The sequence below is a fragment of the Amphibalanus amphitrite genome, unplaced genomic scaffold (assembly GCF_019059575.1).
Source record: "Amphibalanus amphitrite isolate SeventyFive unplaced genomic scaffold, NRLGWU_Aamphi_draft 000114F_arrow, whole genome shotgun sequence".
NCBI classification, from domain to species: domain Eukaryota; kingdom Metazoa; phylum Arthropoda; class Thecostraca; order Balanomorpha; family Balanidae; genus Amphibalanus; species Amphibalanus amphitrite.
The window spans coordinates 570,080-585,737 of NW_024881609.1; the positions used below are offsets into that span (position 1 = coordinate 570,080).

A 15,658-nucleotide genomic window follows, 5' to 3' on the forward strand; every position below is an offset into this window, starting at 1 on the left:
GAGCCGGTCGCTGCTGCGGCCTCTAACCGATGGGCCCGGGACGCTCGTTAATTACGCGAGCAAACTCGCTCTTTGCCGGTTTGTAGGTACACCATCTGATAGGGCTGTGGACATAAATTCGGCGCGCGGCTCATCGCAGCTGCAGTCGTGTCCTTGGCAGCCCTCTAAAGCCGTGCCACCCTACCGGCCGTTCCCGGGCCCAATCTGCATATGAAAACACATGTGCACGCCGCTTGGTATAGGCGCCTGGTACCCGGGACCGGTCATGACGCCAGCACTGCTCGGACTGATCAGCCATCGTCGCCGCTTTGAGTTTCATCTCCGGGCTGGAATCACACCTCCATACATCACCAGTGTACCGGAGAAACGACTTACATAATTTATATAAACCGGGATCGTTCTTCATAACATGGATGACCTGTCAAATTCGACACTTACTTAACCAAAGGCAATTTATAAGGTGAGAGATAGGGAGGTCGGCTAATCCCGTCCTCCGAAGATGGCCCGATGAGTCAAAGGTGCCACTTTGGGACGGCTGAGGTCGGGGAGAACTGAGAGGAAGAACTGTGGTCACGGACTGGAGGAGGTTCCTCGGGAGGACGGTGGCGTCCAAAGGAGGACCGCCGCCGGATGGTGGACGGGGCTGAAACCGATCCTATCGCTGGGGACTGTCCTCCCGCAGCAGGACAAACAGGGTCGTCGGGCGGACCGCCCCGCTGAGGGCCGGCGTGGCCGCGTTATCAGCCGGGCCGTCACCGCGCCGGCCACGAGGGCCATTTGACGCAGCTGTCCGCCGCCCCGGCCGCCCATCAGACCCGCGCACATACCAGCCTCCCCAGACTATAATCTTCTGGGCTCTCCATAATTCATGGCGTTAATAATTATTGCCGTGTGACGTGCAGTATCTGGAGATTGTTCTCGCCGTGTGGGCAAACAACGGCCGACCCGTCGGGCGTGACGCGAGTGTTGGACGACGTTTGTATGTCTGTCTGACACCGTCTCGGCACTGTCCTTCTATACGGTCCGCCTCGGATTGTCCGCCTGACCCGACCGGACCGTGACCCGCCCGGGGCACCGCCACCGCAGCGGCTATCGGCACCTGCCGGCCGTTTATTTACATTTCAAATGTCACCGGCGGCCCCGTTTATCACAATTTCGGCCATTTAGCCGATAACGGGAGGTGGCGCATTTCCATACGCGGTAGCCGCCGAGTCGCTGGGAGCCCGCAGCCGATCTCCTCTCCTGCCCAAAGCCATCAGAGCGGCGGCGGCGCCGCGCGCTGGCGCCTGTCCGACGCACCCTCGCCAGCGCGACTAACGACACGACCGGACCGACGGCACGGTCGGCGTCCTGCAGGCGGTGCGCTAATGAATGGAGGCAGCGACCAGCGCGGCGGCGCTGCTGACCTGCCTGTCGTCCCGCCGTCCTCCCGGTGGAAGACAGTGGGAGGAAGAGGACTTTACGTTATCGGATGACCCCGTCAGGCGGCGGCTCGAGGTAGCTTTTCTGTCTCTCGAGTTCTCTCGGATCTTTTGAGCAGCAGCGGAAACGGGCTGACTCGGTTACCGGGAGCCGATCCGTTCCCGTCCCGGCCGCCTCCCGAACCAATTAAATCCCGCCCAAGAAATTTATCGCCGCAATAGTTGGCCGAGCTCCGTCGGCCTTTCCGCCGGACGAGCGGGGGTGCGCCGGTGCCCGGAGGCGGACGGGAGGTGGTCGCTCACCGCGGAGTACTCGGCCGCGCGCTGCTCCCCGCTGTGCCGGTCTGTGTGTGTGTGTGTGTGTGTGTGCGGCCGTCACCTGCGGGGCGGCACCCGCTTCTCAGTCGGCAGCTGCGTCGGCACGCCACCTCGCCATCAGCGATAACACGAATTAAACAGGTCGGCGCTGCGCAGCCTGTAATCACGCCGCTCCGTGGCGGCTGTCTCCGCGCCGCGTGGCTGTCCATTGATCCCTGCGGGGACGGGCGCCTCCCCACCGGGGCAGCGAGCCCGGTCCGGCGCCCTCATCTGACGCTGATGGTGCCGTGGCCGCGCCGATCACCCATCAGCTGCACGGAACCGCGTGCCGCGCGTGTCATTACGACCGGCCGACATCGACACACCCTCCCGCTCTCACAGCGACCGACGGGACACCGACCGAGCTGGCCTGCCGGTCCGCCGCCGCCGCCGCACCCCTTCCCTCGCCCCACCGCACCGGACGGGACCCCGTGTTTTCTCCGTCCGTCCCCACGCCGCGCGGCGCTCGGCGGTGACACTGGCCGCGGACGGCGGACTGACGGACACGCAATCCGTCCGATCGCCCCCTCCCCTCACCCACGCACACCCCTTCCCTTTCTCTTTCCGCCGCGCCGGGTGTGTGTGACCGCTCCTTCTGCCTCTAATTGCCTGCCTGATAGTGCGCAAACTCTGACGGCCGTGGCGCCGCCCGCCAATTTTCCGTGGGCCGCCGCGCGATCCGGCGCGAAGTGGCCGCCGCACCGGCCAGAAATTAGACGCTAGGTGGCCAATTCGCCGCAATTAGGGTGATTGAACCGTTTCCTCCTGGCGACTGGACGTGTTATTTGGCGGCGGCGGCCGCGACAGCTTGTGGCCGCGGGGGCGGTGCTGACCGGTCAGAGGTGGGCCGTCAGCTGGTCGCGGCTCCGCCCCCGCGCCGGCCGCCAGTCGGCAGACGCAGCGACCCGTGCCGTGCCTCTCTCGGCCGGCCTCTCTGTGACGGAAGTCCATTGTACTTCACCCATTCCTCCCAGCCAGGACCGGCACGCCGCCCGCACTGCCGCTTTGAACCTGGCGAGAAGGAATGTATGAAAATATGTCCAGCCGGGTTCTTGTTTGGGTGGCTCGGCTTTTGCTAATTGCTGCGCCCTTTTTGGAATAGATCTTGAGTCTTGCCTTTTTACCGTGACAGTTGACGTATTCTCTTGATGAGTCAGCGTCTCTGCTTCTTGCATGGTAATATTTTGGATAGCTTCTTGCACCTTTTCACGTTTTTGATGATGTTTCTGACCATGGAGTACCGTCTCAACTACGGTAACCCTCTCTGCTGGTTCCGCACGGGCTCCCTGCCGTCTCTGAGCCGTCTCTGAGCCCTTCTCCGGCCAGCTGTCTCTGCGCCGTCTCTGCGCTGGCTCTCTGCCGTCTCTGAGCCTTCCCCAGGCAGCTGTCTCTGCGCCGTCTCTGAGCCGTCGCTGGCCGTCTCTGAGCCCTTCTCCGGCCAGCTGTCTCTGCGCCGACTCTGTGGGAGACGTGTTTTCGTCGCTCGGCTGTGATTTGGCCGCCATCAGCTCCATTAGTGATCGGCCTGCTGCGGATACCCGCCCGTAAACACGGAATCACGCGGTATCGCCCGGTATCACACGGTATCGCCGCTGGTCGCCGACCTCTGGCCGCTGGCTCCTGTTGGTGGCCGGCTGCTTCTGGGGGCTGGATCCTTGCTTCGATGGGAAAGTTCATAACTTATGGTTGTGTGATGCTTGATGTTGTGGCAAGGCTGATGACTAGTGGATAGCCACTGGAGCTCCTCAATGCTGATTGCTAGCATGGGACTGACGGCTGGTGGCTGATGAACGCGAACGCCGGCTGTCACTGATGTCTGAAGGCCGATCGCTCCTGTCCGCCGGCCTGGTCCGGACGCACTCTGAGCCGCTGTCACAGCCCGAACCGCCCCTCGGCACACCGGCGCCGACCATCCTGGCGGAGGTGCGGCCTTGATTCGACACGTTGTCGGCCGCCGCCGGGCGCTCCAGCGGCACGGGCGCTGTTCCGCCAAGGAAACTGCCTATTATCCGCGTTTCAATTATTTTGATAATTACTCGGGGCAGCGGCGATGGGCCGCGGGTGACACATTTTTGCTGAAATGACGGGTGGGGCGGCGACCGGTTCTTCCCACGGCGGTCCGCCACCGTCCGGGATGGCGGCCCCCGCGCCGCCGTAATTGACTCGTCGCCCGGTGACGGCGCTCCGGTGACGGTCCGTTGTCGGCGCCGTTTGAGCCGGACATTGGCTCAGCGGGGGACCATCGGCGCCGGCGGACGGGACGGGAGGGGGATGGGGACCGGCCGAGCGGCGGAGGAGCGGCCCTCGCCGAGCGCACCGATGACACTGTCCTCGGCGGCTGGGCTGGGTGAGCGCCAGTGAAGGGCGCGGCAGCCGTGACCCCGCGACCCGCCGCTCGCAGCCCGCAGCGCCGCCGCCGAGCAGTGTCTCGCGCTGCCTCACCCGGTACCCACCGCCTCTCCCTGTGTCGCACTGTCCCCCGACCCCGGCCCGCGGTCCGAACCGCTCCATCAAAATTACCGGACCGGCTGTCACCCGGCCGGCCCTCTCCGACAATGGGCTCCCTCGCCGCGCGGCCTGGCAGGAGCACTGCCGATAAACGGCCTGCATGGGGAACTGCCGCACAAAAACAATTTGTAAATCATGTTTTACAGTCGCGCCGCCGGCCGTTACGAGTGCAATCAAGAGTGTGCTGGCTCTCTGCCGTCTAGTGCAGGCTTGTTTATGTTGCTGTGCATATGCCCGATAGATTTGTCTCTGTTAGTGAGGTGCCGGGGAACCCAGCTCGTAATTTGTTGTAGGATCGACGCAGTCAGGAGCAGATTTGTCATTGATAACTGCTGAACGTGGCCCGTCTGGAAAGTCATCTTGGAATTAGTTGCCGTGTGCATCTCTGTTCACACTCATTCCACCCGTTTACATCCCCATTCGGGGCCAGACCCTGGCACAGGGCTCGGTCTGGTCTGGGGCTGCGACTCCAGACACAGGCTCGTTCCCTGAGACCCCAGTGCAGGCTCCGGCCTCCCCCAGCCGAGGCGCCAGAAGACTACGCACCAAACTCTGGATCCCGAATGAACCGCCGACCCCACGTCTGATACAGCTGCGGTTTATCCGGCCCAAGATTTTCCGCCACAGCGCGCTGGTCGGCGCGGCGGGATGGGTTTTTTGTTCCCGCTCTCCATCAATAGAGGGGCGTCGTCTCTGCGCGCCGCTGTCTGGGTGATCGCTGGAGCGGCTCGCGGCGGCGCGCCCCCCGCCGCGCCGCTCTTCGCCGCTCCTCGGGCTGTGTGTGCCGCCGACAACACCCCGGTCACACACAGCCGGCGGCGCGGTCGTAAAAATTCGCCGATTTTCGGAAAGTTTGTCAGCTTGATATTCAGTTGAGACGCTGTCGTCTCCAACAGAGCGCACCTTTTTAATCAGTGCTCCCATTTCTTTTGAATATCTTAGCGAATAGACCCGCTTTAGCGCTATTTTTCTGTCGGTTTCTTTTTCTTGGAGACTCACTTGTCTCCAACTCATTTTCATCGCCACCGCTAACAAATGGCTGCCGAATCTGAGGAGGGCTCGCCAAAAGAAGATTACCGCGATTTAATTTCAGCGTCTCTGCGGTCGCAGACTGATGTCAGATGTGGGAGACGTTCGTCTCGAATTCGTTGGTCTCCGCCGTTCTCCCCTACTACTCTCCCCCGGCGGTGACGGTCTGGCGCGGCCGCTCGTCTCTGACAGGGATATATGCAGAGCGGAACTCGGGGAGCTGTGGAACGTGATGCACCTGCTACTAGCTCGCCCCCGGCTCTCCCTCGCGCACACCTCTCAGCATGATGTCGGACAGGAGCCGCCGACGCCTAGCGAGCACACCAGCGAAAACCGACAGAGGTCTCACGCTCCGACTGACCGCCTCGGCGAACAATCGCCGGTGAGAGAGAGCTGGTCGAATTCCAGATGCCTTAAATGCTTCCTGTCAGTCGTTTTTGTCAGCGGTCTCCGCCAGCCGGCTCCGTCAGAAGCCGCCGAGACGGCTGACCGCGTTCGGCCGGCCTCGTCAGCACGGGCGCTGTCAACCGCCGGTCCGGCCCGTCGGGACCGTCCTGCGTCGGCCTCCGTCGCTGCCGACGCTGGCCGGGATGACGGCGGAGACACGGATCATCTGTCAGTGCCGCCGCCGACGTCGGTCGCGACACGCCCCAGCCGGCGCTGATGACGACCTTCCGGCCCGGTCAGACGGACGGCTGATGTTAGTCTGGGACGCGGCGGGGGCGGCGGCAGGCTGCGGACGCCGAGTAATGATTATGTTGGGAATAGGGCAGCTCCTAATCTGCAGACAATGCTGCGTTGCTGAATGTAGATTGTCTATGTTCAGAGCGTTTGGGATCTGCAAATTTAATTTCTTTTGGGATATATCGTTAGAAACGGCTTGTCGAGTCTGCACTCTGTGCCGGTAGCACCTCGTATGTGTTTAACATGGTCTGTGTATGCAAACACAGAGCCGGACGGAGCTTGGCTGGTGGCATTGTGCGCCGCCCCTGCCGCGGCCGGTATAGCCTGTCTGGACATCCGGTCTGCCCCTCCGCGGACCCAGGGGAGCCCTTGCCCGGGGTGTGAGCAGCCGCTCAGCCAAACTATTCCTGACGTGTCTGGCGTTCGACTCGTGGCGCTGATGGCTGTCGGAGCGGACCTTTGTGTGCTGTTAGCGGTGAGTTGGCTGTCCGGCGGCCCCGTAAAGAGAGGCGGCCGGCGATGGGCCCTGCGGGAGCCAGCGGTCACCGCCCCCCTGCCGCGCGCGGCGCCGGCAGAGGTGTGGAACACTGCCCCTGCCGCTGCCCGGCCATCAACTGGTGGCGAGCTGAATCAAATAAAGACGGTTGCAGGACGTGTCTGGGTAATAAAAGGTGTTTAGAAGCGGTGGCCGCACTACCTGGCATCAGCCCTCGTACACGGATAATTAGGCTCGTTTCTCATGCATAAATCATGGTAAATTGCTCTTTATAAGCTGATCCTGTATCATTTTAAAGTAGCCGTAAATTAGTCCGGCAGCGAGAGAGGCGCCGCCGACCGGCTGATGCATATTTCTCCTCATTCAAGATGAATTGGGCACATTTATCCTCGGATGAGATAAATTGGTCCGACGTAAGTAAACAGCCGACTCGGCTAAACGGTACCGTTACATATACCCGCAGTCGGCGGAGGGAAAAAGGTACGGTGCATGCAGTCAGCGGAGGGACCGGTACCGCGGTACAGTCATAGAGGGAAAGGGACATTACCGATATGCACAAACTGTAGTGGCATTGGATAACGGTACAACCGTGCATTGCAAGCAAGGTTTACAAAATGATCTCCCTGCACACCGAACAGTCCTCACTTTGATGTCACTTGGATGTTTTTGTTTTGTAAATAATATAAGTCTTCCGATTACCGGTACCGGGTACAAGCTGTATACGGGCATCAGTAGGTACCCACGATTACGGTACACGGCGTCGGCACGCGGTGGGAGTTGTCAATTTTATACCGTTTGTGTTTGTCGGGTCGACATTATGGCTATGTGGCGCGGCACGTATAAAAGGCCCCGGTCCACAGTGGTCCGCCGTCCCCGGGGGCGATCCGTCCGTCCACCGGTGCCCATTGTTTGTTGGCGGTGTCGGAGCGGCGCTGATTGGCCCTGTCCCTGTGTGGCGGTGTGCCCGCAGCGCCGGCGCCGGCCTCCAGTCGCCACTGTCGCCTCAGAGCCGCCGCCGCGCCGCCAAGGACGCCTTTTGTCGCCGTAAATGAGAGACAGCGCGCCTCGAATTAACCGGCGAGGTGCAAATCACTTTACGGCCGGCTTTTTCGTGGCGCTTTTAGCGCGGCGGCCGTGTCCTCCGCTCGCGATCCCAATCTGGCCAGCCTGGCCGAGCCGTGTTGCCTGTTTAATGATTTCAATGGAGACGCCTCCATTAGGGAGGTGCTCGTATAAAAATCGTAAAATCCTTCCAGTGGCCGCCAACGGCTGCTCTGGCCCCGGTGGCGGCGGCGACGGTGGCGGGCCTGCCTCTTCAGGGTACTGTCCTGTCCGTCCAACGCTTCTCTGCTGGCCTAGTTCGAAGACCCCCGAAGTGTCGCAAGACAGCCATCTTTCGCCTGCACACTTTGACCGTGGGCGGAAAAAGAGGAGCAGGACTTCTTACTTGGCGTATTAGCGCACCTGTTTTCAGCGTAAAGATGCTTTAACGCTATTCTGTTGTCACGAAAAGTCGGTGGATTCCAGATGATATGCCAATCGTGTTTGATGTTTATCGGGCCGCGTCCATCCCTGTCGATCTGTGATGCGATGATGTCGATCTACCCAGCCACTGATGAGACGGTCGCTGCGTTTCTGACACTGTAATGTCCTCCAGTCCCTTCACTGCTGGTGTGTGTGCGTGACCCGATGTCCTCTGCATAATGGCACACCAATCGGTATAAGTGTGTCTGTTGTGCATCTGCCGCCCTCGCGGTGCCGGGCTGTCCTGCGTTCACTGTCACCCAGTGCGTGGTGTCCTGGCGTCCAGTGATCGTAATTTCTCTGCGTTCCTGCCACTGACGATAATATCTCTGCATTCCTGCCGCCCAATGACCGTTTTATCTCTGTGTTCCTACCGCTCAATGTCGGTAATATCTCTGTGTTCCTGATATCCAGTGACCGTAATATCTTTGTGTTCGTTATCAATGACCGGAATGCCTCTGTGCTCCTGACTTACTGTGATCCCTCTGCTTTTCAGCCGGCTATAGTACCGTCTACGCCTGCGAGGGCTCCACGCTGAACCTTGAGTGTGGCCAGGACGAGCTTATCAACCTGATCCGGGCCAACTTCGGCCGGTTCTCCATCACCATCTGCAACCAGAAGGGCAACACGGACTGGAGCGTCAACTGCATGTCGCCGCGCTCCCTGCGCGTGCTCGAACAGAGGTGAGCTCTTGGATAGTGTGTTCTTTCTGATCTATACCTATCGCCTCACCTGAGTAGATCCTACGTACGTGATTGGAGCTGCTACAATGCGTGTTGCAATCGTGGTGTGTGGAAAGTGACACGGAATGTATGTATCTGTTTCCGTATGCCATTGTGAGTGGTGAGTGTGAACTGGTTCGGAGTTACAGTTCCAGGTGGCTGTCGTGTTATCAGATTCCGTGAACGGTTTCACGCTGGCCCGCTGCCGGAGCGTGACTATGCCGCCGACGTTACAAGCGTGGCCTTCCATCTGGCCGGGTAGCGGTGCGGGTTTTCCCGATCCGTGGCTCTGCCTGTGTATTTGTGTTTGCCGCCGTGTGTGCTGCTGCTGCTGTCACCCCGACACGGCGCTGCGTTCTCGCCGCCTGCGCCCGCCTGGTCTTCTTTGTCGGCTCTCTGAGTCATGGGTCACGTATGGAGGGACCGGCACGTCCCTGCGGCGTGGCTGCGGACGTGACGACGCCGAGTGCGGTCCGGGGTGACCACATCGCCCCCCACCTCCGGTCACACACACTGCAGGGCTCCGTCCGTGGCGCAGGTCTGTCTGTGTGTGCCGGGTGGGTGTGAACGCCGTCTCCGCACTGCGTCCACAGCTGCATGGTCGCTCCATTACCCCCATCAATGGCCGTGAATCTCCCGGGTCGGACGGGTGTCCCTGCGCCAGCGACGCTCGACAAACACCGAACGACCGGTGAACCGACGAGCGATGTCACCGGATGACATACGAGCCACTGCAGCCTGTGCACGGTCGTGTAGGCGTTGCCGGCGGACCGGCCGCTCGGCCCGCATTCCGAGCCGACTGGCCAGGTGCGGGAGCCGCGCGGCGGCCGGCCGCGGGCGGCGGGTCTCCGCGGCGCGGCCGGCCGGCGAGAGTCGGTAATGGCCGCGCCGTGCACGGCCGGCCGCCGGGCGGGCTGCGGTGATGCATGGTTCGGGCCACGCCGGGTCGGGCGGCGCCGGATAGAAAGTGGCGTCTCGGTCCGGCTGGTCGGCTCTGGGTCACCGGCCACCAGCGCCGTGGAGTTTGTGCTGTGTGTTTGTGAGTCATGTGTGTCCGTGTTTGTGTGGCGCTCTGTTACAGCATCCATCTGCCCGTCTCCCTGTCTGTCAAACTCCGTGTCAGTCTATCTATAGGCGGTATTGTCTGCAGAACGCTGCGTGCTCGGCGACCCTCCGCCCTGGCCCGGCCCATCCCGGTCGGTACTATCCAAACTCGGGTAAAAACGCGCCGCTCGTCGACCGACCTATCATTAAGAGCCGAGCTGGCACCGCGAGCGGCGAGCGGCGTCGATTCAGCGGACGTCACGCGCGTGCGTGAGCTCTGTGTCCGCCGGGCGATGTCCGTGACGCCGTGCCTGTATGGGAGAGCGGGGAGAGGGAGGGAGCGGGGGGGGGGGCGGCTGTGCGCTCAGCTGACCTGCCGCGGTTCGGAGCTCAGCCGAGCTTTTGATAGCTCCGACAGCTCCGCCCAGGCTGGAGGTATATACCGCCGAGCTCCATGGCTATTGGCTGCGGTAAATTCAACCGGCATTTTACAAACGAAAGCAACAAAAACCGAGATATTCGGCCGGGCACCACTCGATTGAGTTTCAACATAAAGTATACACAAGTCGTCGTTAACACACATTCTCGCTATGGAACGGCAGAAAGCGTGTCAATGGCGGCTACAACTGCTCAAGAGCGCCGCCCCGTTAGAAATTGTGGCCGGCGGAGCTGCGTCCTCGCAGGGAAAACTGACGCCGAGCCCGCTGACGCCCCGCCGCCGGAGCTGCACCTTCCCAGCGGAGCCTGCCGGCGCCTCTGGCCTCCGACGCTGACGTGACCGGCTCTAACCCGTCCGGACCTAGTCGGCCCGCCCTCTGAAATTATGTGCACGTACGCAGTGGTCCGAGCGAGCCTTTTTGCACCTCGCGCCGGTGAGAAATATCTTAATTATCATCAGGGTGCCGGCGGAGCGGCGTCTCCGTTACGGCGGCGTGCAGCAGGCGGTTCCGTGCTGAGACCGAGCTGTGTTAGCTCGGTGTCAGCCAGAGCGGCGTGTGTCGGCGACTATCCTCCGTATCACCGCGTGAGTTACCGCCGCGCCCCGTCCGGACCACGGCTGTGTCGGCCTGAGGGACGGCGACACGGCGACGCCAAATTAAGTTAGGCCCCCGTTGCCCGCGCCACTATCACCAAGCGTTCGCCTCAGTTGGCTGTCAGCGGCCGAAACCACTCGCGTCGGCTCGTTTGTAGGGTAGGACGGCCCCTAAAAAACGCACCGACGGAGTGATAACGACGAGGTATATGGTCGGGATTAAGGATATGCAGGTTTGACGAATCTCGAAGTCGCATCTATTAAATAGGTGAGGGTGGGTGGGAAACTTCTCGCCCACTCTCTGCTCCACTCGCCGTCCGTCGCAGTCGACGACTGCCGTTCGCGCCTCTCGGCTCTGCTGCCAGCGGCGCGCCCGTTCCTACACTCCCCTTCGCACCACCCCTAGTCAGGGTCTGCCCCGCGTCTGTCGGCGGGGTGATTTATCTGTCTCCGACCCCCGTCTCCCTTTGCTCCGGTCACGTTCAGTGGCGCCCGGGCAGGGTCCTAACCTTCCATAGCCGCGTCGCCGCTATGAGTTGAATGGCGTCGACCGGGGGCAGGGAGGGGGAGGGGGCTCTGCGACACTGTGTCACGGCGCGGTGTGACACCGTGTCGCCGTCTGAGTAGAGTTACGGCCGGAATTCATCAAACAGACGGGTGCAGCACAGAGCGAATCAATTGGTGGCCGCGCGAGGGTGCCAATCTGGCGCTATAAAGGCGGCCGTTGGCCGGCGCCGGTGGGCGGCTCCCGGCGCCCGATGACAGCAGTGCCGGCGGCATTAGGCGCCGCTACGGGGCCGCGGCATGCGTCCGACCGCTCATTTGGAGCCACGCGCCGCGGCGAACTGTTGAAAACTGCCCCCGTCTGTCCCCTGTGGGGGCGCGGGCGGCCGTGTCGCCAGCTACTTTGGCCCTGTTTTAGGTGGGGCTGGCCCGGTGACGTGTCGTGCCGGCCGCTGGACTCCGGCGAATATACGGGGGCGGCGCCGGTGACTGCCGGTACCCGCCGGCCGGCCGCCTCATGCATCGGCCAAACTCCACACGGTGCCCGATCGGCTCGGTATTCAGAGCTGCTGAGAATGCATGCGGCGCTCCATCCAACTCAGCTCGGGCGGCGCGGTGGAATGTGCATTGTGCACCCGTCCGCTACTCGGCTCTGAAGAGGCACCAGCCGTTACCCATTGTACCGACCGACTGCTAGCAGCCTGTCAGCTGCTGAGTCCGCCAGACGGTCCGACCCTGCTCGAGCTGATCGGGCTCCCCCGGCGCCGCGGCAGGCCGGTTAACCCCCGGTGCAGGGCTGTGCCGGGCACGGACTCGCAGGTGTCAGTGCGTGCTCACACCCTCACTCTGACGGCCGGAACGATCGACCCGCCCTGGGTGGTCGTGTGCTGGACACACAGGACTGCTGACCTCGCAGTCCTGCTGACAGGACTGTCAGAGGGTTGCAGGACCTCACTGGGTGTCGTGGCAGACGGCTGTCATCTGGTGACAGGGTAGATTAGCGGCAGAAGCCAGTAGGCCAGACCACTGTCACCTATACCGTTCCGGCTGGGTGAGAGTGCTGTCAGTGAAGTATGTCAAAGCAGCTCGCTGTCTTGTGCCGGTCTCATACCCGCCAGAGCGCTGCCATTTACCATGCGGTCAGTCCCCTCTCCGCGGACTGTCCCGACCCTCTGGCACCCCGCAGCTCTACTGTCGCTCAGCTGCACCGGACTGCACGGGCGCCGCCGGCGATCGATTTCACGGACAAACCGTGAAATTGTGCAACAGTCGGCGCAGTCACGAACAGAGCGCAGGCGCGGCCCGTGCAGAGGACAGCCCCCGGCAGACCCTCTCTGCCTGGGCGGACCTCTAACCAGGCGGTCATCGACGGACAATGTCCGTGATATCGGTTCACAACATCCGTGATATTAGATCCGCTTCATGCTGCGCTGTTTGTTTTTAGCCTCGGAAGACGCGATGTTGGTTTTGTCCCGGTTTCGTGTCCCGTGACCAGGCTGTCTGGCTGTGCTGTAGCGAGTGTTTGTGTCGTTTTCCTGTGTTTGTCTCGAGTACGCGGACGACATAATTGTGCCCGTAACGGTCAGGGCCCGTGTCTAATTAGTCCAGCGTGCACATGTCTCTAATCCACTTTTATATCTGGATCTAGTGTCCCCGTGTCCTTGTTACATGCACTCTCCGTGTATAGGGACTGGCTGCGTGCTGGCGTCGCTCCGTTGACCTCTGCTGGCCGCATTACTGACGGCCAATTTCAGGCTGGCCGGTGTGACCTGACCTGTCGGGTCGGCATCCCGCTGACACCGTGTTTAGCCTTCGTTCGGCACATCCGCTGACCGTGCCCGACCAATTACAGCTGTGGCGTGTCCAACTCGTGCTCGGTCGAAGTCACCGCCGAGAAGTTTGGCGACTCGTGTCCGGGCACCTTTAAGTACATTGAAGTGCACTACAGCTGTGTGTCAGGTTGGTGTTGATTCGGCGCCGAGGACAGCATGCTGGTGACGGCGGTGATGGTCTTCTTCGGGTGCTGTCTGACTTCACTAACCACTAACCAACTAACCTGGCGACTTTCCAGAGGAGCGGAGCGGTGGTGGTGTGTGTGCTCTACCTTCTCTGTGACTAACACTAACTACTCCCGGTCGGCTCACCGGCGGTCCTCCAGCCCTCCGCCGGACACTGCGGTGACCGGTGCCGGTCCGACGCCCTCCTCACCCCTCCCCACATCTTCCCCCACACCGACCGACCGTCGGCGCGTCCGGCTCTCAACAGCTCAGCACAATTCGGCACCGCACGCGGCCGACCGGCCCAAATCACTCTGAACACTTAACGGCGTGCGCGCGGCCAGCCAACAAAGCCGATATGGCGGCCGGCCCGGCGCGAATCAGAATTGCTAATTGCCGCCGGCGCCATGGTCGCGCGGGGGCTATAATTTGGCCCCATCACTCACGCTGCAACATCTACAGCGCCCGTTAAAGTCTAATTTAATCAGACTCCTCGGCTGATGGCACAAAAGACCGGCACGGGCCCTGCCGCCGCCCGTGCCCGCCGACGGCGCCCATTTCGGCGCGTGTGCGTCGAATCGAGGTCGGTCGGTGTCCTGTCGGGCTTGGCTCACCCCGGCTCGGCTCGGCTGTGGCTGTGGTCTCTCCCTGTGGCTCTACCTGAGTCACCTGCAACTAGAAGGTCCCGCAACCCGCGCCCGAGCCGGGCGGGACGGGGGTGGGCTTGTCCTGGAGATCCAACATCCTTCCGATCCTCAGGACAGCCTCAGTGACCCATCCTGACATGCCTGGTGACCTCTCCTGGCCGCTGAGGCAGCGCTGGTAACCCAGTGACGTGTCCTGCAGCTGTGAGAAGCGCCGGGCTTGTGCCGTGGTGGCCAACACCGTCACGTTCGACGACATGTGTCCCGGCACGTTCAAATACCTGGAGGCGCAATACCAGTGCCGCAAGAAAGGTAACGGCGACTCCGCCCGGCCGCCCGCTGCACGCCTGTTCTGCATGCTCCCACCCCTCGTCTGTAGCCCGTGCTAAACTAACACTGCGCCTGCGGAATGCACCTTTGTACAGGAGATATACGGTAATCATCTTGTCTACGCAGAAAGCATCAATTAAAACCCTGCATTGAGTGCCGGCTCGTTGGAGGTGAAATAAATTTTTCTTCCCTCGCCCCCTTCTCTCTTGATCAGATGAAGTTATGCTATTTTCGGAATGTGCCGTTTATTGTTGCTGCAAATTTAGCACGCTTCCGAGGTAAACTGATTACCACACCTCCCGTTCATAAACTTGGGGCTGTCGATCGGTACTTGAGTGGCCTGACTTGCACATATATCGGCTCGCTTACTCGATGTGGCTGCGTATCCTCCTTGTCCGTTTTTATATCTACTCGTTTATGACGGGGGTCGGATCGCTGCCCCTATCCGTCACGTGTGTAGGCGCTGTGTGTCGGTCAGCCGTCGCCGCCGCTGCCACCGTCGGTCGGAGCCACACTTGTTGCCCGGCCAGCTGTAACTGTCGGCCGATAAAGAAAATGGCAACTGATTGTTCTATAAAGCGGCCGATAGAGCGTTGTCTGGCGATAAACTGAGGCCGGCCGGGCGGCTGCAGGGCGGCCACTGCGCGCCCCCGGCCGCCTCTCAGTTCGGCCAGGTGGCTGCCGGGCCCGACACGCCACTGCGGCGGCCTGGCCGGGGCGTCAGGTGCGGCTCCACCGCCTGTGTACGGCTCTCCAGCGGTGGCGTGTCGCGGCCACCGGCGGCCATCGACCGCGCGTCTCCGTTCAAAGCGGTGCCGCTGATTGTTTGTCGAGCGACCGTCGGCGATAATTAGCCGGCGGTGGTGTCTCCGCGACCCCCCCCCCCCCGCTGCGGTCCCCTCCCCCTCCCTCGTCAACAGCCTTGTCAATGGCCGCTCCGCCCAGTCACCCCAGCATGATGCATGCGTGTAACAATGTGCTATGTATAATACCGGCTATATGGCGAAGGTTGGGTTCTTTTTATGCTCGTTATTATCGAAAAGATCCGTTTATGCTTGAGCTTTTATGATGGTAGTCACATGAGGGGGAAGGAAACCATGTAGCATAGTAAAACAATGGACGAGAAAGAGACACTATCGTTCACCAAATCGATTTATCGATTTTGCAGAGCATCGCGATGTTTGGACGAAACCAAAAAGGGAACGTATTTGCATGGACGTTGCAACATGCATGGCCAATGCAATGTTTTGCTTAAATCACACCTGCTATGTAAGGAATTTTAATAAAGTAAAAGTAAATCAACATAAAACTCAAGACGTTCGTGGTGTAGCCAGACTTTTGTGTCGATTTCCAGTAACCGTTTGC

At 61.2% G+C, this 15,658-nt stretch overlaps 1 protein-coding gene across 7 annotated transcripts in view; it reads left to right on the top strand.

The window, feature by feature from the left end:
• The window catches only part of LOC122381120 (adhesion G protein-coupled receptor L3-like), a 45,389-nt gene that overhangs the window by 23,547 nt on the left and 6,184 nt on the right, over positions 1-15,658 (top strand). For 4 of the 7 annotated variants that reach the window (XM_043364947.1, XM_043364950.1, XM_043364948.1 and 1 more), the window contains exons 3-4: positions 8,516-8,702; positions 13,175-13,281. In XM_043364947.1, coding sequence (XP_043220882.1) covers positions 8,516-8,702; positions 13,175-13,281 — 294 coding nt within the window. Of the gene's footprint in view, positions 1-8,515; positions 8,703-13,174; positions 13,282-14,165; positions 14,276-15,658 lie in introns of all 7 variants that reach the window. The other 3 variants (XM_043364945.1, XM_043364949.1, XM_043364946.1) reach the window with 1 other exon arrangement.